General features: G+C 42.5%; 1 protein-coding gene across 5 annotated transcripts in view; it reads left to right on the top strand.

Annotated features, from left to right (window-relative positions):
- The window catches only part of clcnk (chloride channel K), a 69,149-nt gene that overhangs the window by 27,685 nt on the left and 16,868 nt on the right, over positions 1 to 24,596 (top strand). For all 5 annotated transcript variants that reach the window (XM_072245319.1, XM_072245316.1, XM_072245315.1 and 2 more), the window contains exons 4-14: positions 2,280 to 2,419; positions 2,912 to 2,989; positions 4,958 to 5,036; positions 12,033 to 12,158; positions 13,130 to 13,214; positions 14,809 to 14,910; positions 16,982 to 17,066; positions 17,165 to 17,338; positions 17,509 to 17,578; positions 22,574 to 22,684; positions 23,785 to 23,998. In XM_072245319.1, the coding sequence (XP_072101420.1) occupies positions 2,280 to 2,419; positions 2,912 to 2,989; positions 4,958 to 5,036; positions 12,033 to 12,158; positions 13,130 to 13,214; positions 14,809 to 14,910; positions 16,982 to 17,066; positions 17,165 to 17,338; positions 17,509 to 17,578; positions 22,574 to 22,684; positions 23,785 to 23,998 (1,264 nt within the window). The remainder of the gene's footprint in view (positions 1 to 2,279; positions 2,420 to 2,911; positions 2,990 to 4,957; positions 5,037 to 12,032; positions 12,159 to 13,129; positions 13,215 to 14,808; positions 14,911 to 16,981; positions 17,067 to 17,164; positions 17,339 to 17,508; positions 17,579 to 22,573; positions 22,685 to 23,784; positions 23,999 to 24,596) is intronic.

The following is a 24,596-nucleotide window of genomic DNA, read 5'->3' as shown; positions in this document are numbered from 1 at the left end:
ATCTAACATTCTCAGTGGAGGGAGAGTCGCAAGAAGCAGATGTCTTTGTAACCGTGATTTTCTGGAGTGGATACCAGGAGGGAGGTTATGGACCGATGGGAAAAGATTTCCCGACTTGCACAACCGATTCTCCACTACTGTGCCACTCGTACTCCAAGAAACGAGTCCCCAGACTGTCAGATGGGCTATTAGCTGAGGGGTGGGGAGTCAGGTGGGGAAAGAAATTGGGAGAAATGGGCACACATTGGAAAAACAAACGGTTTTAACCTGCAGTGACAAGGAATAGTCCATAGAAACATAGAAAACCTACAGCACAATACAGGCCCTTCGGCCCACAATATCGTGCTGAACATGTCCCTGTCTTAGAAATTACTAGGGTTACCCATAACCCTCTATTTTTCTAAGCTCCTTGTATCTATCCAAAAGTCTCTTAAAAGACCCTATCGTATCTGCCTCCAGCACCGTTGCCGGCAGCCCATACCACGCACTCATCACTCTCTGAGTAAAAAACTTACCCCAGACATCTCCTCAGTACCTACTCCCAACACCTTAAACCCATGCCATCTTGTGGCAGCCATTTCAGCCCTGGGAAAAAGTCTCTGACTATCCACATGATCAATTACTCTCATCATCTTATACACCTCTGTCTGGTCACCTCTCACCCTCCGTCGCTCCAAGAAGAAAAGGCCGAGTTCACTCAACCTGTTTTAATAAGGTATGCTCCCCAATCCAGGCGACATCCTTGTAAATCTCCTCTGCACCCTTTCTATGTTTCCACATCCTTCCTGTAGTGAGGTGACCAGAACTGAGCACAGTACTCCAAGTGGGTTCTGACCAGGGTCCTATATAGCTGCAACATCACCTCTCGGCTCCAAAGTTCAATTCCATGATTGATGAAGGCCAATACACCGTATTCCTTCTTAACCACAGAGTCAACCTGCACAGCTGCTTTGAGTGTCTTGTGGACTCGGACCCCAAGATCCCTCTGATCCTCCACACTGCCAAGAGTCTTACCATTAATACTATATTCTGCCATCATATTTGAACATGGAATAGGAAAGAGCTACAGATACGAGAGGATACCAGAGCCTTCTCTGCAAATGCAGTTCTTCATTGAGCTATGATGCACACAAGGGAGACGAGAGAATCATGGACCATTGTGGTGGCCAGGAGCTGCCTGACTGACTTACCATCATCAGGTGTTTTTGTCCAAGTAATTATTTGACTAGACTAAGGAAAGGTTAAAAAACAACAGTTAAGCTACACCTTAATATTGTCCTGTCAATTCTGGTGGTAAATAAATTGTGTGTTAGGTGAAGGCAGAATTGAATCTTTGTCAGAGAGACAGGATGTCAACTGCTCCTCAGCATCTAAAATATAGCACTGAGTAGAATATTTGAAAACATATTTGCCTACATATATCAATATTTATATTGCCAGAGTGAGATGATTTTTGATATATGAACTGTTGTCCCATGCATTGTTTATTGACATCCATCTGTCATAGTTCAGATCTTAAGTACAGTAAAATATGGCTAGACTGCCCCCAATAGGCTTTATGCAGTACTCTGACTGAAATAACACAATTATTAGACAAAATAATCAACTGAAATTGAATGTAATTTTTTAAACGAAACAGATGAAGGGTCCCAGCCCCGAACGTCAGCTCTTTACTTCCCTTCATAGATGCTGCCTGACATGCAGAGCTCCCCAGCATTTTGTGTGTGTTAATAATGAAAGAACTTCTCTTTACATAGAGCCTCAAAATATTTTGAAACTGAACGCTCAATGAATTACTTTCATAGTGTGATTGCAGATACAGACACAGCCTTTCCCTTGTAAGCTTCTGACACAAGATACCTACAAGGGGAACATGAGAAACTTCAACCGCCACAAACTATAGGAGGACTAGAATCTACAGTTTCAGACACTCTGATTCCAAGTGGAATGACGTGGAAGAGAGGCATGTTGGATGAGGGTAGTTTGATCGACTACACTGACACCTGCAACGTTAATGAACCCCTGTAACAAACTATGTTATAACTTTGCTCGAGACAGTTTCAATATTGAGACCTGAAGTGATTCTGATGGAATAAAACAGGGGGAAATTCACACAGAACAAATGGTAAACACCAAGGGTGCCCTTTCCCTATAGTTTCGGAGCTTTGTAACTCTTTGTGATAGTTGTTTAGTTTACTTGAGCCTGGACATTCTATGCTGTTGCTTCTCCGGGCGATGTTTTCGAGATGTTTGCAGATGAATATCAATCTCTCACTCAGGTTCAGGGATTCCGGAGCTGAAGACAATCCTGACCGGAGTTCTTCTGGAGGAGTACCTGACCATGAAAACCTTTACAGCAAAAGTAGTCGGTCTGATATGCTCCCTGGCAGCAGGGAGTACAATTTTTTTAGGGAAAGTGGTAAGTTTAAACCTGGTGCACGTTCTCCGGACAAAATGGTAGGAGCTTGGGCACTGGGGAAGCTGGAAAGGGAAGGCAGAGGAAGAGGAGGAGAGATGAAGTCAGGAAGGAAATGTTGAACTGAAGGACATTGAGTGAGACTTGAAGTAACTGAGAATGGGCAGAGAAAAGGAAGGCCAGGGGGGACAAAGATCCAAGAGGAGGAAAATCTTTTGGAAGGGTAAGAAAACAAAAAGGAAGAAAAATATACTTGTGAGATGACAGGAACCTAAGTGTGGGAATGATCCGCAAATGTAACACTGAAATTTACACAAGAACACACTGCGGATGCAAAAATCTGAAATAGATGCAGAAAGTCCAGGAAGCGCTTGTCAGGTCAGGCAACAAGTGCAGAAGGAGAAACGGTATTAAGGTCCATGCCTTTGATCTGCTGAGCGTTTGCAGCGTTCTGTATTTTTACATGAAACGTAACAATTTTCCTCTGATCCTCAGGGTCCCTTTGTACACATATGCAGCATGATTGCTACTTACTTGGGAAGGATCCGAACGACAGTCACCAGGGATTATGAGGTAAGGAGGGACATTGAAGTTAAATTTATGAATCATTAAACCAGACCTGGCAACACCTTGTCAAATTTTCTCTGTACTCTTTCAACTTTATTTACATCTTTCCTGTAGGTGGGTGACCAAAACTGCACACAATACTCCAAATTAGGCCTCACCAAAGTCTTATAGAGTGTTTACTTCATCACTTGCTTCCCGACGTTCGCCTACTGCTCTGCCAGACTGCACTTGTTAGGTTTCTGAAAGGAGAAGGGCACAAGGTTAATGCAGTGGGGCTGAGAGGGAAGTATTAGAGGTGCTTGTCTATAAGCCCTTGTTGCTTGTAGCGGATTGTAATATGTGATCTTCATTGGTCAATCCCTCTTCTCCATGGAAGATTGAATAACTTGCAGCTGCACTTGGCTTTTACCCACTCCTCTTACAGGAAATGTGCGAGCTAGTGCTCTGAAAGTAGTTCGGATGGTGTGGCTTTCCTGACTGGACAACCTGCAGTCAGTGGGAGCTGAGGTGTGGGCATGGACCTTGGAACAGGTGAGGCTGCGCTAAGGTCTGTGAACATTAGGCACGGTTGGTAGAGGTCACCAGCCGTTGGATGACGGAGATGTGGTGAGCAGAGCAGTGCAGACGGTGGGATGTGGCCTCAGAAAAGGCATTTGCAAGCCTGGATCAAATGAACAAGATCTGTTGACTCCTCAGGGCACAGATCCAGGTGTTTGTGCCAGGACTCCTGGCACCGACATGACATCTCTGGACATCGACTCCATTCCACCACTCTCCCCGGCCCCTCCAGATACCAAGCGACTACTTGCTCCAACGTTCAGCCATTTTCTGTCTTGGAACAGCTGTAGGTGATTTACGTAAGCACCCAATAATAGGATAAACAGACACAGCTCAGTTCCTCCGGCATTTTGTGTGTATTGCTCTGGATTTCCAACATCTGCAGAATCTCGTGTTTATTATTAGAACTATCCAGTTTAGCCCCACTGTATATTTAGTTACTGCTGGAAGTATTTCCTGCCATTAACAAACCATGTAATAATTGTAATTTTTCATATGACAGCAAAGAAACTCCCAATGTACTTAAACTTGCCCGAGTTCTGTCTGGATGGCAAAGTACATAGCAGGCTCACAGTACAGTGGATTCCAGTTAATTGGGACACATCGGGACCAGTACATTTTGCCTCAATTAAGTGGCTGCCCCAATTAGCCGAAATTTAATGAAAATAGTTTAAAAGGTATAAAAAAGGTAAACTGTTGAGTCATAAATTACATATTTAAATGAAATGCAGAATTTGAACACTACCAATACTACTACGGTGCTATAAAACTGTGTATTAGTTCCTAATAGTTATTGACAGAGAAATTCATCCAGTGCATGCTGCTGTGTTTTTTTTTACTGTAAACAAACAAAATCAGTGCAGGTAATCGACTGCCTTCATACAATGCCTTTGACGAATTCATCCTCCAAATCTTCATTTTCACTGCAACATTCAGGATGGCTGTTGATACCTTCAAATTCTTTGTAGTTCTAACTTGTTGAAGTAGCAAATCGTTTCATTTTTCATTCCCGGCCATTTCTGGCATCTCCAAGCCCGAGTGCCTGAAACCGCAGTCAGCAAAACAGTTCTGAATTGTCTAACTGCTGATCTCTCGCTAACTATCAGTGGCAAAAATCACTGCCTTTTTCAACACTTGCACACACAACTGATGCTATTTAAAAAGTGTCCTCTCTAAGCACAGGGAAGTGCCCAATGGCCACACAAGTGAGCTCAACGGACATTGGTTAGAAACTGTTCAGCAGTTAAGGGGCATTGTGTCCCAAATAAGCAAAGGGAATCCTGGCTATTTGTTCAATGAGTTTTTGTTCGTGAAGAGCTGTCTCAAATAAGCAGCTGACCCAGTTAACTGGAATCTACTGTACTTTGTATTGCGACTGAACCAAGCCCAGTTCACCCTGCTATTCCTTTCCTACAGAATACAAGCAAGAGGTACGAGATGCTGGTGGTGGCAGCGGCCGTTGGGGTGGCAAGTTGCTTTGGCGCACCCATCAGTGGTAAGTAACTGGTTGGGTCAAAGTAGCTCCCTTTTTGCTAGAGACTGGAGGCGATGCCTGGTCACAGTTGAGGAAATGTGGATAACGTTCCTGGTGTAGTAATGGCCACTCCTTAACACAAGGAGGTAAAAAATGGTGAAAGACAGTTTAGTTGGGGACAATTTGTTTTTAGCGATCTGTAAGATTGTTGAAAACATAATGGATCCCCATGAGCTGGCTGTGTAATTGGAACTGACATCTCCTACTTCTATTGAAAAGGTCTTAAGGATGAACTCTATTTTTAGTGGGGTTTGCTTTTTGCTTGTGTAGATTATATTTGACAGAAGAGCTGTGGAAACCAAAGATAAACAACTTCTGAATATAATGCTTAAGTTAGCATTTATTTCAAGAGGAATAGAATATAAAAGCAAGGAGATAGTGCTGAGCATTTATGAGACACTAGTCAGTCTTCACTTGGAGGATTGTCAACAATTTTGGGCCCCGTATCTCAGAAATGATGTGTTGTCATTGGAGAGAGTCCAGTGGAAGTTTACAAGGATGATTTTGAGAAAGAAAGGGTTAATGTACGAGGAGCATTTGGCAGCTTTGGGCTGTACTCACTGGAATTTAGAAAACTGCGTGGGGATCTCATTGAAACCTACCGAATGTTGAAAGGACTAGATAGGGTGCGTGTGGAGAGGATATTTCCTCTGGTGGGGGTGTCCAGAACTAGAGGGCATAGCCTCAAAATTGAGGGGTGACCTTTCAGAACCGAGGTAAGGAGGAATTTTTCTAGACAGAGAGTAGTAAATCTGTGGAATGCTCTGCCACAGACTGTGGTGGAGGCCAAGTCCGTGGGTACATTTAAGGGGGATGTTGATCGTTTCCTGATTGGTCAGGGCATGAAAGGATATGGCAAGAAGGCAGGTGTATGGGGTTGAGTGGGATCCGGGGTCAGCCATGATGGCTCCATGATGGCTCCATGATGGTGGAACAGACTCGATGGGCTGAATGGCCTAATTCTGCTCTTATGTCTTATGGTCTTTGGTTACAACAGAGTCTTAGAGTTTTTCTGTGGAAATTTTTTCTTCCAACCTCCTCTCGTTTGAATGTGTTTCTCTGCTGTTTCGTGTAACCATCTCTCCTAAAGCTGTCGGCTTCTTCCCGAGATACTTAATGCATAGGATGGACACGTTGGGCGAAAGGGTCTGTTTGTGAGCTGTTTGACTCTTGGAAACTGTGAGTCCCTGTCAGCCTTCAGTGGTCAGTGTTAGTGGTCATCAGTCATGCCCGCCCTGGGTGACTATTAGCATGACCTCACCAAATGGCAACCCTCACACAAGCTGCTCTGGTGGTCACCATCTAATGATCAAGTGTGGATAGTTTTCTCCTATCTAGCTCATAGGGGTAAAGCCCATAGTGGTTTGAGTCTTCTGGTATGTACGGTTCAACAATTCATTGTCCAAGCTTGCTGAATTCAGGCAAAACTTGTATGATACCAGCATAATCTAAACAATAAAAGAGCTGGAGGAAAGCATTCTAACAAAACACTGATTCTTGAGACTTCGGCGAAAACATGTCCCACTAAGAAAAGTGCTAATTCCGTTGAAAATGAATACTTTCTTATTTAAAATAATCAGGGTTGATAATCTGTGGGTCTTTTGCACAAATGCAAGATTTTTTCATATGTTGGTTTTTAATTTTATAAATTGTATGATTATATGATAGTCCAGTGCCCACAAAATCAGTTGTCCTCAGACAAGAGATTATCATTTCAATTTGATAAAAGAGTGTGGAAAAAAAGTCATTTAAAATATATAATATATATGCCAGATGAAAGAGTAGAGTGAAAAACCTCTTTAGAACTAAAAGCAGTGCATTTTCAACAATATTTACTCTTATTTTGTGGTTGATCAAAGTGTGTCCCAAGTTTTTGTCAACACCGTCAGATATTTATATATAAAAAAAGCAATAAAATCAGACAACCACATGATCAACTATATTCCTGAGGACCCCCTTTCCACCCTCCAGATCTGCTAAATACAACAAGGTCAAACAAGCTCCTGTAAGTTTGCTATTTTTTCAATAGTTTTTACATATTTGTTGATGTTGGTACTGTCACAACCATGACATGTCAACAGTCTCTTTTGTATAGAAAGAATTATTTTAAATTATGTCATAAATTTATGCATTTGAGTAGAGGCCAGAGGCAGCTAGCAACAGAAGGAAAACAAGATGGTTCCTGTATACAACTCATGCATGTCGTGTAAAAAAATGTATTTTTGTCACCACCGTCAGACGTCAACACCGTCAAGTTTTCTGTCTGATGGTGGTGACACATAGTTTGCCGTTGTTGACAAAAACATCCAAATCATCCTCACTGGAGGCTTGAATATAATTTATGATCACAATAAATAGTAATAATGCTTGTAATGTTTCATTAACCTCTTTATTTACAATATACATAATTTCCCTTTTATTTCTTCCACACACAGGCCTACAATATTTCCTTACTATATGTATCCCCAATGACAAACCATAAGTGAATTTAGTTGCAACATTTCATAATCATTTTATAAAATTTCACCAAATTAAACACAATTAAATTCATAGTAATTGAATTACTATGAAATTGTATGTATTTTATTATCTATTTTAGAAGTTATGGCTAGGCAGCAGCTATCAGTGGAGGAGCGAAGGAGAAGAAACAGGGAATACCAAAAAGAGCGGAAAGAGAAAATATATAGTGAGCCAAAGTTAAAGGAGGAATACCTGAGAAAGGAAAAGCAAAGATGGAAGAAGAGAGTACAGGGTGGGAAGATAAAAACTCAGTGATTTGAATGAAAGGGTAAAGAGGAGTAAGAGAAAGGCGTGGAAATGTAGACAGCAAGAATCAAGAGGGCGTAAGAGAAAGGGCCCAGAACGCCCAGATAGTCCATTGGATCAGACTATACAGGAGCCAGCTCGCAGTAGGCAGACTATAGCAGGGGAAAGGGAAAGAAAGTAAACAAAAGCAAGGTACTTGAGAGAGATGAAAGCTTTGAAAAATAAACTTCAAGAGATAATGAAAGATAGGAACAAACTGAAAAAGCGCTGGCGATGAGAGCAAACTAGAAATAAAAAAAAACAAGAATCACCAAGAGAAAAAAACAGAGCAGATGCTACAGGGAAGCAAACTCAAAAACCCCTCCGTCTAGAAAACCCTGCTCTTCCACAACTGTCGCATTCAAGGATTTAATCAAAACAAAAATAATTTACAGTCTGCTCAAAAATCAAAGAACTTGACTCCGTGAGGCAGGGTTCTAAAGAAATATCGCCTAATACACCAGACAAAGCAGTTTGGGCTGACATACAACACACTGCGAAAGAGAAGAGCTACTGACAAAAAACCCACTTGCATTCAAACAATAACCCAGATGGTTCAGGATTTCTACCGTAATGCTGCATGAATGACGACTGACAAACAGGACACGATAACACGGAAGAAAATAAAGCATCAGAGAATGATTCTGACTGACACAATATTCAACCTCCACAGGGAGTTCATCAAAAAGGAACCAACTGTAAAATTCAGTTATTCATCCTTCTGTGCTTTACGTCCATTCTATGTCACAGCACCAAAACCATCAGATCGAAAGATGCCAGTACCATGAAAATGCAAAGCTGGTGTTTGAGGTCCTAAGAGTATATGGCATATAGCAAATTGGAGGATAGGTTTGAACTTGTGTGTTGTTCTCAGACAAGAGAGGCATGTCTTCTGCGCTGCTGCACCCAGTGTCTCCACAAGCACACACTTCCCACCCTACAGCAAGAGTTGACCTCTGTGGAGTGGCAGCAATGGGAACGAGTTCAGGACCAAACAGCAGATGGAATTCACTACAATACAAGACTTGTGAAGCACAATGGCACACTGGCAGAGCTCAACAAGCTGTATGAAGACAAACTAAAGAGTGAAACAACAACACGTGTGCTTGGTTCATAACCAGTCCAGGGAATACAGGAGCATGATACAGAACTGCAATGAAAGCACTGTAATTGTGCGTGTGGACCTTTCTGAGGCATGGAAATGCAAATATAGCATGCCATTTTGGTCAGAATCTCCCACAGCTCAATCTGCACGTTGGCTTGTACTACACAAAAGAAGAGAAAGAAGGATTTTGTACAATATCAGAATCTAAACGACAGGATGCTTCTGCCATTTGGACTCACATGGAACCAGTCCTCAGAGATGGCCCTACCACAATGCGAAAGACCAGAGGCCTTTGGCAATGCTGATGGAGGAAATGGAGCAGGCACCCCAGAGTGGTCCTGACGGGACTACGACAGATATATCTGCTGGTGTCATTAATTGTGGAGATTGGCGTGCAGTCATTTATGACCAGAATTAGTGGTTAGCAAAGGCTGTCACTGTGGATGCTCATCATCAAGATGTTCAAGTGGAGTTTTTCCACCTTCTTGGGCCCAACACGCGCTTCCATCCAAAACCAGGGCGGAAAGGATATGTGCTTCATACCAGTTGAAGATATTCTGGTCAAACTGATGGAGCCATCATCACCAGGTCGTGCAAGCATGACGAGGGAGATATACCACCTGTCTACTGAAGTAATGGACTTCATAGAGGAGGAGCATATTAATCATCTACTTCCCGATAAAACTGACTGAACGTTTTTGAAGATTTTCAAGCCCAGAAATGGTTGGAACTTTTTTTTAGTTCCTGGTGTGTTTTCTGATGTTTATACTTAAACATTGCAGTTGTACTGTAGTTTTTATTTTACTGTTTACTGTTGTTTGTTAATATTTACAGAAGGATAAAATGTACATGACAAATTATTATTTGTTGTACCAAATTGTTAAGTAAAGTTGTTGAGCAAGGAAGCATTGACTTGAGTGGTGAAAAGTTTGGAATAGTTTGTTGTAATTAGGCCACTGTCACCACTGCCAGGTCTCAGTCACCACCGTCAGATGGAACTCTCTTTGTTTTAAATTAATATGCTTACAATCTGTTCCTCCAAAACAGTTCATTTATTAAAGTAATTGTCTCTTTAAAATTAAAAATGTGTTTTTATGTCCAAAATTGTTATTTTGTATATTTAATGCTAGTGATAAAAGTTGCATGATGTAAGAGTTTTTAAAGGAGTACACGTGAAATAGTATAAAAAATGAACAAAAGTGAATATTCAATATTTAACAGCATGCATGTGTACCTATGGTGTAGACACAATGATTTAAAAGCTCTAAATTTATATAAGACTAAATAAATACGAACAATTAGCTTTTTATTGTGTCGGACTGTGTTGACAAAAACTAAGTAATGGCAGGAAAAACACATATTTTATGAAAAAATTACAAAATCAGGAGGTTGCTCCGAAATACTGTTTGATTGCTGAGACCTTGTCTATAAACATATAAGTTTAGGTTTCTTAACACTTAAAATTTTTTCTTTTCAAAATTAAAACCTGTTTTATCCAAATGCTCAAGAATCAGTGAAAAATAAGGCAGCAATTCTAACTTGGGCCTGAGTGGAAGCCTTTGCAGAAGAGCAGGAGACTTTTTGCAGATGCTGGAAGGCATTGCACTCAAAATCTCTTTTCTTCCACCTGTGGCCAGCAGAGGGCTTCACGGTTCAGCCCATCAGCTGAGGCAAGTTGGGCTTTACACATCAAATGATCCCTGTTTCTCCACCCGTGCTCTTCCCAGAGGACACCTATTGATGTTTGACTCTACAGTTTCTAAAAGGCTTCCATTTAGAAACAGCAAAGGCTGCCAAGTCCAGAGAAAGGCTAATGTCCTGCTAGGCTTTAAAAAAAAAGAGAATCTATGAATCTATTGAAGTTATTTTGTTTCAGTCAGGTAAGGCAATCTACCTTTGCAGAGGAAAAGTAACACAAGCATTATTTTGCATTGCTGTTGCAAAGACGGGTTGTATTATTTGAAATGAATGAATCCGGTCACAACTGTTAACAACTGGGAAAATGACCACTTTATCCCAAACAGTTCCTTAAGGTTGATCTATACTTGTGCCTATGGGCTATGCCGTGGGCCTGATTTATACTTCTGTGTTGCCCTACGCCATAGTGAGCATGCATAGTTGTGTCTGCGTCGCTCTGCAATTCACCGCCAAAACGCTAATTGGCAGTGGGGTTTATATGCCACTGTGTTGAGTTTCTTCGTGAGAGACATGGACGAGGAAATGCATTTCAAATATTTTTGGATGTCGGCAGTAGATTTGAAGATTTGGTTCATTGTCCCCAACCATTTATTTTGCATCAGTGTACAGTCATGGTGGAGAAAAGCAACCGGAATTGTGTAGGAGGAAATGCAATGCTACCAAATCACAGTTGTTGCGGTCTGCGTCGCCGCGACGTGTGAGATACATTTTTGGGGAGGTGCACGTCACCCTACGACGTAAGGTACACAGTAACTACGGCGCACATTTGATACAGAAGTATAAATTGGGCTTTAGTTCACCTTCAGCAAGACTGAATGTCACCTGCACGGTTACGAAAAGCCAGTTCAGGTCAGAATGGACCTAAAACCGTTAGGCCTTGGGCAATGATGTTAGATGTTGGTCAGTACACGCATACTTCTAAAGCTAAGGCTGCATTTTGGAAGGGACTAAGCCCCACTGTACCAATACGGGATCTAAGAGCTGAATTCATGCTGGAAACACTTGCCCACATTCAGCGGGGTCACCTGAGAACGTGATCTGATGAATGAGAAAGGAAAGAATAAACTTTTATTAACAAATTTACCCCTGACAAGTTATTTTCAAATAATGTTTCTCAAGATAGCTAGAAACCTAACCTGTACGAATCTACTCACAACAAGCTTTCGGGGTGTTGGGCAATAATTGGGTAATTACTTAAACCGGAGTGTTGAAGGATTGTGCTCCCTGAATGATCAGGATGTTTTACAATAACGATTAGTGACACTGAACCCGTTGTCCACTAGGAGGTTAGGAACCAGCCCTGCCAAGATTGCTGATGTTAAAATGTACACTGTGTTTCTTACCCTCAGGTGTTCTGTTCAGTGTGGAGGTGATGTCTTCCCATTTTGCAGTGCGAAACTATTGGAGGGGATTCTTTGCGGCCACATGTGGTGCATTCATGTTCCGACTGCTTTCTGTGTTCAACAATGAACAAGGTGAATGTGTAATCCTCAGCAGTGTAATTCTTCACAATGAACAGGGTGAATGTGTAATCCTCAGCAGTGTAATTCTTCACAATGAACAGGGTGAATGTGTAATCCTCAGCAGTGTAATTCACCACAATGAACAGGGTGAATGTGTAATCCTCAGCAGTGTAATTCACCACAATGAACAGGGTGAATGTGTAATCCTCAGCAGTGTAATTCACCACAATGAACAGGGTGAATGTGTAATCCTCAGCAGTGTAATTCTGCACAATGAAGAGGGTGAATGTGTAATCCTCAGCAGTGTAATTCACCACAATGAACAGGGTGAATGTGTAATCCTCAGCAGTGTAATTCTCCACAATGAACAGGGTGAATGTGTAATCCTCAGCAGTGTAATTCTCCACAATGAACAGGGTGAATGTGTAATCCTCAGCAGTGTAATTCTCCACAATGAACAGGGTGAATGTGTAATCCTCAGCAGTGTAATTCACCACAATGAACAGGGTGAATGTGTAATCCTCAGCAGTGTAATTCTCCACAATGAACAGGGTGAATGTGTAATCCTCAGCAGTGTAATTCTCCACAATGAACAGGGTGAATGTGTAATCCTCAGCAGTGTAATTCACCACAATGAACAGGGTGAATGTGTAATCCTCAGCAGTGTAATTCTGCACAATGAACAGGGTGAATGTGTAATCCTCAGCAGTGTAATTCTGCACAATGAAGAGGGTGAATGTGTAATCCTCAACAGGTTATTCTCCACCTTGATGAACATAAAGGGTCTGTGTTGTCTGGGTAACCAGCACAATATGTGGAAATGTATCTCTGTGAACAAGAGGAGAGGAAGGCAGGAAAGTTGTTGGGGGGGCGGGGAGCGGCGTGTAATCTCCAGACACTTGCATTCAATCACTGCCTGCTTCAGCGTTCCGGTTTTAGGTTAATTGTAAAGCTCATTTTTATGTATTTTTGTTTCCCTGCAGAAACCATCATTGCTCTTTTCAAGACAAAGTTTCAAGTTGACTTCCCGTTTGATTTACCAGAAACTTTAATCTTTATTGTCCTTGGGTGAGGTGTCTTTGCAAGTTTAGTGTATGTGATTATTTGAAGGATGTGATTACACTGCAGACTCTCACACACACAACCATACATCCTCATTGTGCTGTGTCCTAGCTGTCACGTAGCATTTCCCTCACATTGTTACTAGGAGTCTAAACGACCCCATTTTTTATTCTCCTAAAGCTTACACCAAGCCTTTGGGTTGGTGTTAAACATTCACTGAAAGACAGGGTAAGAGTTAATTACTGTTGCAGTGTCTAACATTATAAAAGTCAATTTTAACGTATTCTGCAGTCGTCGTGATTTTCGTCAAATAGCACATTGACATAAAAAAACACATGGAATAAAGTGAGCTTGTGCTGCAGACCTTATTCTGTTCCCTTTATCTAAACAGTTCTAAACTTCAGAAGACTTGTTTGAATGAAAAAAAGATGGGGAAGCACATTGATATGTCGTGGCCACAGAATATTTTATCTAACTGATGTGATAAACACAGCATTTGCATCCAGAAACTTGCTTTGTGTTGCTCAGTCCTTGTAATCCATCCAGGCAGTCTCCAACCTGGTGGCACTGACACTGTCTTCTCAAACTTACAGAATTCAGACCTCCCCCACCTCTTTTTCCCTTGTTCTTTCCTCTCCCTCCTCCTGATCCAGCTGGACTCCATCACCCTATGTCCTTTCCCTCTCCACCACCTCCATCTGCCCATCACCCCACACAAAGACAACCATTTTCTCCCCACCTTACCTGCCTCCCTTTATTCCATGGCTTCACCTTCCACTCCTATCAGAGTCCATCATCTTCATCCTTTTGCCACTTCCACGTCGCATCCTCTGACATCATTCCCGCCAACCCCTCCATCCACCTATCACACCCTCTCTTGGATCCACCTATCACCTTCCAGCCGCTGACATCATTCCCACCAACCCCTCCATCCACCTATCATACCCTCCCTTGGATCCACCTATCAGCTTCCAGCCGCTGACATCATTCCCACCAACCCCTCCACCTGCCTATCACTCAGACCCACCTATCACCTCCCAGCTCTTCCTCCACCTCCCCTTCCCTCCACCTTTTTTGCACTGGCTATCTCCCCCTTCCTTCCAGTCCAGATGAAGGGTCTCAACCCAAAATGTTGTCGGTCTATCTTCCTCCACAGATGCTGCCTGACCTGCTGAGTGTGTATCCTGCACTCTGAGTGCAGCATCTGCAGTCTCTGCATCTATGTTGCCACTCTTCAGACTGTAAATGCTCTACGATGCCAGAGGCAAATGTCAGTGACTCACACGATCGTTGGCAATATCAAACACAACACTGGAGCGATAGAATCAGATCTTGGGCATATCACACACAGCACTTGTGTCATATAGACGTCACACGCAGCACAGGCGACACCTTTAGGTACTTGCCCCACTGCCGTCTATTCAAGAAGTAACGGCAGCACACTATGATTATGGTAAATTGCTCACCACTCTTGACACACACAGTGCTGGAATGAAATGGGTGTTCTACATTGGCACGCTATGAACGTTACGGTAACAAAGATCTTTTGTTGTTCAGTTTACAATGTAACTCCTTTCTCTTCTCTTGCTGGTGTGATTAGAATGGTCTGTGGGATCCTGAGCTGCGTCTACCTCTACTGTCAGCGGCGGCTGCTGCGTTACATCAAGGGAAATGCCTTCATCCAGAACTTCATGGCAACTGAGTGAGGATGGAATACCACATACACTGCTTGCAGGGGGCAAAAAATTAGCAGTCGACCCAAGACATGTCTTGTCCATTGTTGTGGAGGGGTGGGAAAGGGAAAATATTTTCAGTTGAGGCTTAATGGAATGGTATTCAGAATCATTTCAATTAGAGTCAGGGAGCACCACAGCACAGAAGCAGAAACCTTCAGCCCGTCCGATCCATGCCAAGCTGTTATTCTGCCTAGTCCAATCAATCCACACAGAAAACAGAGCCCTCCATATCCCTCTCATCCATGTATTTATCCAAATTTCTCTTACATTTTCCAATCGAACCCACGTCCACCACTTCTGCTGGCAGTTCGTTCCACACTCTCACCACCCTCTGAGTGAAGAAGCTCCCACTCATGTCCCCCTTAAAAATTTCACCATTCACCTTTAAACTCTGACCTCTAGTTCGAGTCTCACCCAACCTCAGTGGGAAAAGCTTCCATTTACCCTATCTATGTTGTTGTTCAGTCGTTAAGTCGAGTCTGACTCTTCGTGACCTTAGGGTCACGAGCAAGGTGACACCAAGATGGCGCCGGCAACTGGCGACTCTGCGCGTGCTCTCCCGAGCAAACTGCCCCTCTACACCAAGCCTTCCTGTTGGAAACCGCCTTCCTAAGATCCCCCAAGGTCATAGGGTATAGACCCAATCTACACCCCTCATAATTTTGTATTGTGAGTTTGCCAATATGGGGTTTAATTTTCTGTTTCATGCAAAATTCCCCAGCAGGTAAATGTTTGCAGATGAATGAGCCAGTGGTCCCTAAAATAAATTTGGACCCTGGACATGATGCTAAAGAGAGAAATGGGTTTATAGACATGGCAAGAATAAGGTTAAAATCAATGAAGAAAGGAAAAAGTATGCAGGCCAGATCGAGGATCAATCAGACCACTAAACCTGCCTCGCTATTTTTCTCCACCAGTCTCTGTTTATTTCTTCTCATGATTATCTTGGTTGATACCCACTCATTTTGAGTTATAAGTCAACAGAAACAATCTTTGTGAACCTTTAAAGCTTGGTGTTGCTTCTTTAGTCACTCTGCTCTAGTAAGAAACCTTAACTTCTCATGCCACCTCTTAGCAAAAATTTCATTCATTATCCCTCGCAAAATCCTACTGAACAAAAACACACGAGTTCCATTGTTCCGTATGAGAGCATATCTCATTCTAAAATCTGGAGTCCACCAGAAACGAAGCAGTTTTTATTCATCACGAGTCTTTGGGAGCAGAGTCTTTGAATGTACTCAAGGAAGAGAAGTTGGATCCTTGACAGGCAGGAGAGAGGAAAGTGACTGTAGGTAGGGAGGCTGCAGAGCTGAGATTACTCATGATTTTACTCATGACAAGGATCCAGTGGCCCTACTGCTGCACAAAGTTTACACCCAAAACTGCTTGCTAAGCTCCAAATAAGGTTTTGAACAAGTTCAACAAATTTCCTTCCACCTTATTTCTTTTATGGCTCTATTTTCAAAACCAGTTGTATCATCTATGAAAACCTATCACATGCAATGTCAAATTTCTGAAAATAAACCTTGCAAAACCTTAGGTTTCCAACATTGTATTTTAATGATGTTTTTCTGCAAATGAGTCTCAATTCAAGCAACATTCTGCAATCTAATATTCTTTAACTGTGCAATATTGACAAGGCAATAAAATTTGATCCCTTTCCCAATCGCTTTAGGAGAAATTAGAAATGGGTTGTCACATTTTGATTTACAGTGGATAGCCAGCGTGGACAAATACACCAAAGTTCTGCACTGGAATAGAATGCGCCTGCAGATGTGGAATAAGAAGAGGGGGGATCTATCAGAATTCTGTGCAGGTTGAGCTGAGGGTCATCTTCAGTTAGCTGAATTATTCTGAAACTTGAGATGTTGCTGGTCAAAATTTTAGTGAAGGTTCAAAGTTAAAGTTTTCAGGAAAGACAGACACAACAAGAACAAGCATCTCTTTCCATGGAAAAATTAACTTGGAAGTATTAAGCTCTGTGAAATTTTGATGGAATTGCGAAGGCATTGGCTAATAGCAACATTCTACCATTAGGAAAGCTATATATTCTGGAGTTATGACCTTATTCTTGGCATCCATTACCTTCCCTGCTGGACTGGGGCAGCTCATGGCATCCAGGGTAAGTGTTCCAATTGCTCCATTTATGGAAAGGGAAAATGAAGAGATCTCTTTTTGTAGAAAAGTTAGCCGCTGAATGTCTTGCTTCCTTCTGTGCAGCTCAGCATGAAGGAACTCCTCTCCTCGCTCCTCGATCATCGGCCGTGGGGCGTGCTTTCCCAGAACGCAACGCTTAATGTTCACACAAGAGTGGATCCCGACAACCTCTGGATCGACTGGTGTCACCCGACCTTCACTTTTTACGGCACCTTGCTCTTCTTCTTATTCATGAAGGTAGATGCGAAGGTCTCCACTCCTGGCAATATAAAGCTCTGCCTCATTAAGTGTTTTCCCAAAGTGAGCTTATAATTCCCAGGCTTCAAGATGCAGGGAGGGCTATACAATAAGGAGCAATATGTGGGGGTTCAGTCTAGGCTGATTCTGCCTTGCTTCTTCTTCTGCAGTTTTGGATGTTGATCCTTGCCACCACCATGCCAATGCCAGCTGGATATTTCATGCCCGTGCTTATATATGGTAAGTTCAAACCGTGCTTACATATGGTACAATCTAACCATACTTACATATGGTACTTATATGTGGTAAGTTCAAGAAAGCACCCTATCATTTACAAAAAAAAATATTTTGATGTGCAAAATTCCAGCAGGTAAGCTGCCTGGTCCATGACAGAGCAGATGTTAAAGTTATATTAAATATAACTTTATTGATCTTGTGGGGATGGAACTGGACTCTCTCACGGTGGTGTCTGAAAAGAGGATGCTGTCCAAGTTGCATGCCATCTTGGACAATGTCTCCCATCCACTACATAATGTACTGGTTGGGCACAGGAGTACATTCAGCCAGAGACTCATTCCACCGAGATGCAACACTGAGCGTCATAGGAAGTCATTCCTGCCTGTGGCCATCAAACTTTACAGCTCCTCCCTTGGAGGGTCAGACACCCTGAGCCAATAGGCTGGTCCTGGACTTATTTCATAATTTACTGGCATAATTTACATATTACTATTTAATTATTTATGGTGCAGCTGTAACGAAAACCAATTTCCCCCGGGATCAATAAAGTATGACTATGACTATAACTATGACTAAATCAAAGGAAGAGGCTTAGAAAGTTGTGAGAAGTAGCATTGGGCCTGAGGATTGAGAATATTTTAGAATTCAGCAATGGAGGATCGAGAAGTTGACAAAGAAAATGAAGACAGAATCTGAGATTAATTTGGCAAGAAACCTCTTAAACAATTGTAAGAACTTCTACTACTGACACATTGAAAAGAAAATACTGGTGAGAGCAAATATAGTTCCTTTAGAGAGAGAAGGAAAATCTGTAATTGGAGAGCAAAGAGTCAGCAGAGAAATTCAGAAGCGACTTTCACTCACTCTCATGGGAAAAGACAAAAATAAATGAAGAATCATCAAAAATGAAGGAATTCAGCATTAGTAAGTAAGAAGTACTGAAGGAGCTGGTGAGATGAGAAGCCAAAATGTCCCAAGAACCTGGAGATCTGGCTGCAGAGAAAATGGGTACTTTGGTTGTGATCTTCCAAAACTCTACAGGTACCGGTATGGTTCCTGTAGATTTGCAGACCGGAAATGTGACGCCACTATTTAAACAAGGAGGAAGGGAGGAAGTGGAACTGTTGATCTGTCAGCCCAACATCCGTGGGAATGAAAATGCTGGTATCTACAATAGATAATGTGATGAAGATCACCTTGTAAAAAATAATAGAAATGAGTAGATTCAGCATGGATTAATGAAAGAGAAATCATGTCCGACTAATCTATTAGAGTTGTTTGAGGGAGTGGCCTGTGTAAAATCTAAGGAAGAATCTGTAAATGTTATGTATTTAGATTTCCAGAGTTTAGTTAACAGTGAGTGAGGTGAGTGAGTGAGTGAGGCCTTTGTTGGTCATGTCCTAGCCGTCTAGATACACGAGCCTGGGCAGTACAATATGGAGATCAAGCTGTTGCCCATGCAGCAAACTCCCCCTCTCCACACATCTGATGAACTCAAAGGAACGGCAGGGACCGACACATTTTGGCACCAGCAGGAGTTGTCAGTCAGCATTGAACTCAATGTGGGCCTGCCTTAGGGACTCCAGCTCCGGATTTTTCCCTTGGGGCTTACTCCCGAAGCCTTCCCCATGACTGGGTATAGTCGCCAGGCAGCAGAGGTTTGAGATCAGAGTTTTCCCTCTCCTAGATGAGCTGCCAACCACAGCCGATGAGCCCCATCTGCTCAAAGTGACTGGTTTTAAGGTGGTTTTAATCCTCCTTTGCCCCTTCTCCTGTCAGTAGAAATGGTTCTGCTGTGCTTAGTAGTTAAGCCACATGTAAAGGCCAGGAGCTGGTCTTGGTTGTCAGAGGCAATTTGAGGTACACACTATTGGATAGGTAGTGAGAGCTTGTCCCCATTACCACCCCTGGCTATAACAAGCTTAAGGAATCATGTTAGTTAACAGAATACAAGAAATTGTAACTAATGTACTGGCATGAATTAAGTATTGGTTAATAAAGCGAACACAATAAAATAAAATAATCAGATATGACTTAGATTGGCTGGTGATATCTATCAGCTACCACAAGGACTGGGATCTGGGCCCAACTGTTCACGATCCCTAGCATTGACTCTGCTGAGTGGATCAAATGTCATATTTACAGATTTGCTGAGAGTATAAAATCAGATAGTTTTGTGAGCCGAGATGGGGACGTAAGGAGACTTCAAACAGATGTGGACACTTTGAATTAGTAGGCAAGAATATGGCAGATGGAATATAACATTGAAAAATAGGTCATGCATTTTAGTGCACAGAACAGCAAAATGGAGTACAGTTAAAAGGTGAGAAATTGTGAACCTTTAATATTTAAGGAGACCCAGCTGTCCTAGTATGCAATCCCCTGAAAGTTAAATTGCAGATGCATCAAGCCACTAGAAAAACAATTAACCAATTGGTACATCGGTCTCCATTATTAAGTAAATTGAGAACTGGAATGAAATGTCTTATAAACGGGGCCTTGGTGAAAACACCCATTGAATATTGTGTGCTGTAAATCACAAATGCAAGAAAATACTCAGATGCTGGAAATCCAAAGCAACACACACAAAATGTTGGAGGAACTCAGCAGGTCAGGCAGCATTTATAAAAATGGATAAACACTCGAGGTTTGGGGCCGAGACCCTTCATCAGGACTGGGGGGGGGGCGGGTGGTGGAGATGCCTAAGTTAAGCAGCTGTGGGAGGGGAAAGTGGCTGGTTGGAAGGTGATAGGTGAAGCCAGGTGGGTGGGAAAGCTCAAGGTCTGGAGAAGAAAGAATCTAATAGGAGAGGAGAGTGGACCATAGGAGAAAGGGAAGGAGGAGGGGACCCAGGGGGAAGTAATAGGCAGATGAGAAGAAGTAAAAGGTCAGAGTGGGGAACGGGGGAGGGGAAAGCAACACACATCAAAGTTGCTGGTGAACACAGCAGGCCAGGCAGCATCTCTAGGAAGAGGTACAGTTGACGTTTCGGGCCGAGACCCTTCGTCAGGACTAACTGAAGGAAGAGCTAGTAAGAGATTAAGAGGAGGGGAAAATTTATTTATGGGAAGGAGAAATCAATATTCATACCATCAGGTTGGAAGGTTTTAGTAGTTATTAACTTAAAAACATTACTTCCCAGGACAAGACTACAAGGAAGGATTATGAAATGGAAGGTTGTATTGTATGGTGAGGGATTGAGTAACCTAGACCTTTGTTATTCAAGTCTGGAGGAATGAGAGACAATCTCACCGAAACTTAGACTATTCTGTCAGGAGTGGATGTAGGAAGGACGATTACTCTGGGTGAAGCGTCTAAACCCGATTGTCAGAGTCTCAGAATAAAGAGAAGGTTGTTCAGCATTGAAACAAGGAGCATTTTCTTCATTAAGAAAGACTGTGACTCCTGGAATTCTCTACCATGGTTGGCTCTGAAGGCCCGGTTATTGGTGCATTGCATTCAAAGCAGACTATGTTAGCTTTCTGAGTATGAAATGAATCAGGTGACATAGGAAAGGTGGAGGAAAATCGTGGTGGATAGAAAATCAGCCATAATCTTGATGGATGTTGGAGAAGGTTCAATTGGCTAAACACCACATTCCTCCTTTCAGTGCTTGTGCTTAAACACAGCGGATTCTGCAGCTGCTGGAAATCCCCAGAGTAACACACACAGTTTGCTGAAGGAACTCGGCAGGTCAGGCAGCATCTGTGGAGAGGAATAAAGAGTTGATACTTCAGGCCAAGTCCTTTCATCAGGATTTTAAGCTTTAATTTTCTTATACCTTGTTAGAGGTGAATATAGGTCTCAAACATTTTTCACCCTGAACCATTCACCAGCCTCCAAACCCTCACCTTTCCTGATAAGGTTCATTGTAAGGTTGAACAGGCTCAGTCTGTGATCTTTCAAGAATTTTACAGTCTTACGCTTGTTGATAACATAGAATCACAGTTTAATCCTCTCATCAGTTTAATCCAACAGGTTATTAAGAAAGCAAATGAAATGTTGGTCTTCATTGCGAGAGGGATTGAATTCAAGAGCAGGGAGGTCATGCTGCAACTATACAGGGTACTGGTGAGGCCGCACCTGGAGTACTGTGTGCGGTTCTGGTCTCCATACTTGAGGAAGGATATATTGGCTTTGGAGGCAGTGCAGAGGAGGTTCACCAGGTTGATTCCAGGGATGAAGGGGTTAACCTATGAGGAGAGTTTAAATTGCCTGGGACTATACTCTCTGGAGTTCAGAAGAATGAGAGGGGATCTTATAGAAACATACAAAATTTTGAAAGGGATAGATAAGATAGGAGTAGGAAAGTCGTTTCCATTGGTAGGTGAGACTAGAACTAGGGGACATTGCCTCAAGATTCGGGAGAGAAGATTTAGGACGGAGATGAGGAGAAACTGTTTTTCCCAGAGAGTGGTGAATCTGTGGAATTCTCTGCCAGGGAAGCATTTGAGGCTTCCTCACTAAATATATTTAAGAAACAGTTAGATAAGTTTTTACATAGTAGGGGAATTAAGGGTTATGGGGAAAAGGCAGGTAGATGGAGCTGAGTTTACGGACAGATCAACCATGATCTTATTGAATGGCGGGGCAGGTTCAATGGGCCAGATGGTCTACTCCTGCTCCTATTTCTTATCTTCTTATTATCTGTCTTAGAGTAGAACTGAGCATCTCCTCCGGACAGTCTGGAGTAGAAACTTCCTGTAATATCTGGAATTCCTTTGCCTGGGAGGATGCAGGTGTCACCAGTAGTGAACAGACAGCTGCTTTCTTATGGAAAAGGAATGTATCTAGTCTGATTATAGTTGACTACAAAGACAAGGACATAGAATTTGTCCTCAAGTTAATTGTAGATAGAAATTCAGCCTCCCACCCGAGGGGTAATAGGATTTGCATGTAATCCTTTCTCAGGAGAACTTTATATCCGCATTTTATTTTGGTGGAAAAGAATGGGTTTATAAAGCTAATGTACTTCCCTGTCTCCTTTGGGTTGTGTAGGTGCTGTTATAGGTCGTACTGTGGGAGAACTAATGGTTTCTATATTTCCTAATGGCATCAAGTCAGAAGGCGTACTGAGCCCAATAATCCCAGGGGGATATGCCCTTGCAGGCGAGTATGTGATGATACTGAACTTTCTAAATCTGCTACTACATTGTTGGTTTATCTCCTCCGACCTACCCTGCAGGAGTAGTCCTAAATAGTCCCTTGCACTGCAGATGCGATGGAGTATCCCAGTCAGGAGATTTGCTACCATCCTCGGGGAAAGGGTCAGTATAGGTCAGTTGTGAGGCTGCTTGATTACCTGAATCCTGGACCATCAAACCCTTTTTCACTTTATTCCTCTGAATGCATATAACCCCATATTTCAGAATCAGGTTTAATACCATCGGCATATGACGTGAAATTTGTTAATCTTATGGCAGCAGTACAATGAAATACAGAATAATAGAGAGAAGAACACTGTGAATTACAGTAGTTATACATTTATTAAATAGTTAAGTTGAAAAAGTAGTGCAAAAAAATAGAAATAAAAGAAATAGTGAGGTAGGGTTCGTGGATTCAATGTCCATTCAGAAATCGGATGGCAGAGGGAAAGAAGGTGTTCCTGAGTCACTGAGTGTGTGCCTTCAGGCTTCTGTACCTCCTTCCTGATGGTAGCAATGAGAACAAGGCATGTCCTGGATGATGGGGGTCCTTAATGACGGACGCCGCCTTTCTGAGGTGTAGCTCCTCGAAGATGTCCTGGATACTACAGAGGCTGGTGTCCATGATGGAGCTGATTAATTTTACAACTCTCTGAAGCTTACTTCGATCCTGTGCAGTAGCCCCCACACCACACCCACTCCCCATACCAGAAGGTGATGTAGCCTCTTAGAATGCTCTCCAGGGTCCATGTGGAAAATTGTGAGTGTTTTTGGCGTCATACCAAATCTCCTCAAACTCCTAATGAAATATAGCTGCTGTCTTGCCTTCATAGCCCACCAATATGTTGGGTCCAGAATAGGTCCTCAGAGATATTGACACCCAGGAACTTGAAATTGCTCACTCTTTCCATTTCTGTTCTATATTTAGCCAAGATTCCCTTACTATGGCACCCAAGCTTTGTCTTTGAGCAGTCCCATCTGATTAGGTTGTTACATGAAGCTGTAGCCAGTATCTCCGATAATCTCATAAAGAGTACGAGATAACCTTCTTGTTTATCTTGACAGGAGCAGCAGCGTTCTCTGGAGCCGTGACTCATACATTGTCCACAGCACTACTGGTCTTCGAGCTCACCGGGCAGATAGCTCATATTCTTCCTGTTTTACTGGCTGTACTTGTAGCAAACGCCATCGCACAGAAGTTGCAACCTTCGTTCTATGACGGAGCCATCATTGTGAAAAAGCTGCCCTATTTACCCAGAATATGGAGCACTGATGTTGGGTATGTACGATTCCAGTGGGAGGTTGATGAGAGTGGCAGGCACGAATGGGTGATGGTAGGCATGCAAATGAAATTTACTAGCTTGAGTTTTATGAATTGGAACTGGTTTATTATTGTCACATGGACTGAGATATCTTGTTTTGCATACTGGTCGCACAGATCAACTCATTACACAGTGCACTGAGGTAGAAAAAGGTGAAACAATTCAGTATCGAAGCTAAAGAGGAGTACAGTGCAGGTTGATATTAAAGTGTATCATCATGATGGGGTATGTTGCGAGGTGTGTGTTTGAGTGAAGCTTTGGTACCCTGCGCACCCTGTAATTGTAACCTGATGACCTGCGTCCTTTCTCCCCCTCCCTTAGAGCTGGAGGAGAGCGTGTGGGGCTCGGTTTCTGCCTCATAACATTGCGGCAAGACGCTGGTGAGGCCATACCTGAACGAATGTGTACAGTTTTGGCTACCCTTTTGTAGGAAGCATTTCACTAAGCTGGAAAGAGTGCGAAGAGGAATTGTACAAGATTGTTGCCAAATTCGAGGGCCAAAGTCATAGAGAGAAGCTGAGCAGTTTTAGACTTTATTGGGGCATAGAAGACTCC

This window comes from Mobula birostris, chromosome 27 (genome assembly GCF_030028105.1).
Source record: "Mobula birostris isolate sMobBir1 chromosome 27, sMobBir1.hap1, whole genome shotgun sequence".
NCBI classification, from domain to species: domain Eukaryota; kingdom Metazoa; phylum Chordata; class Chondrichthyes; order Myliobatiformes; family Myliobatidae; genus Mobula; species Mobula birostris.
Note: the sequence above shows the minus strand (reverse complement) of the source record. Positions and strands in the feature narration are given on the sequence as shown.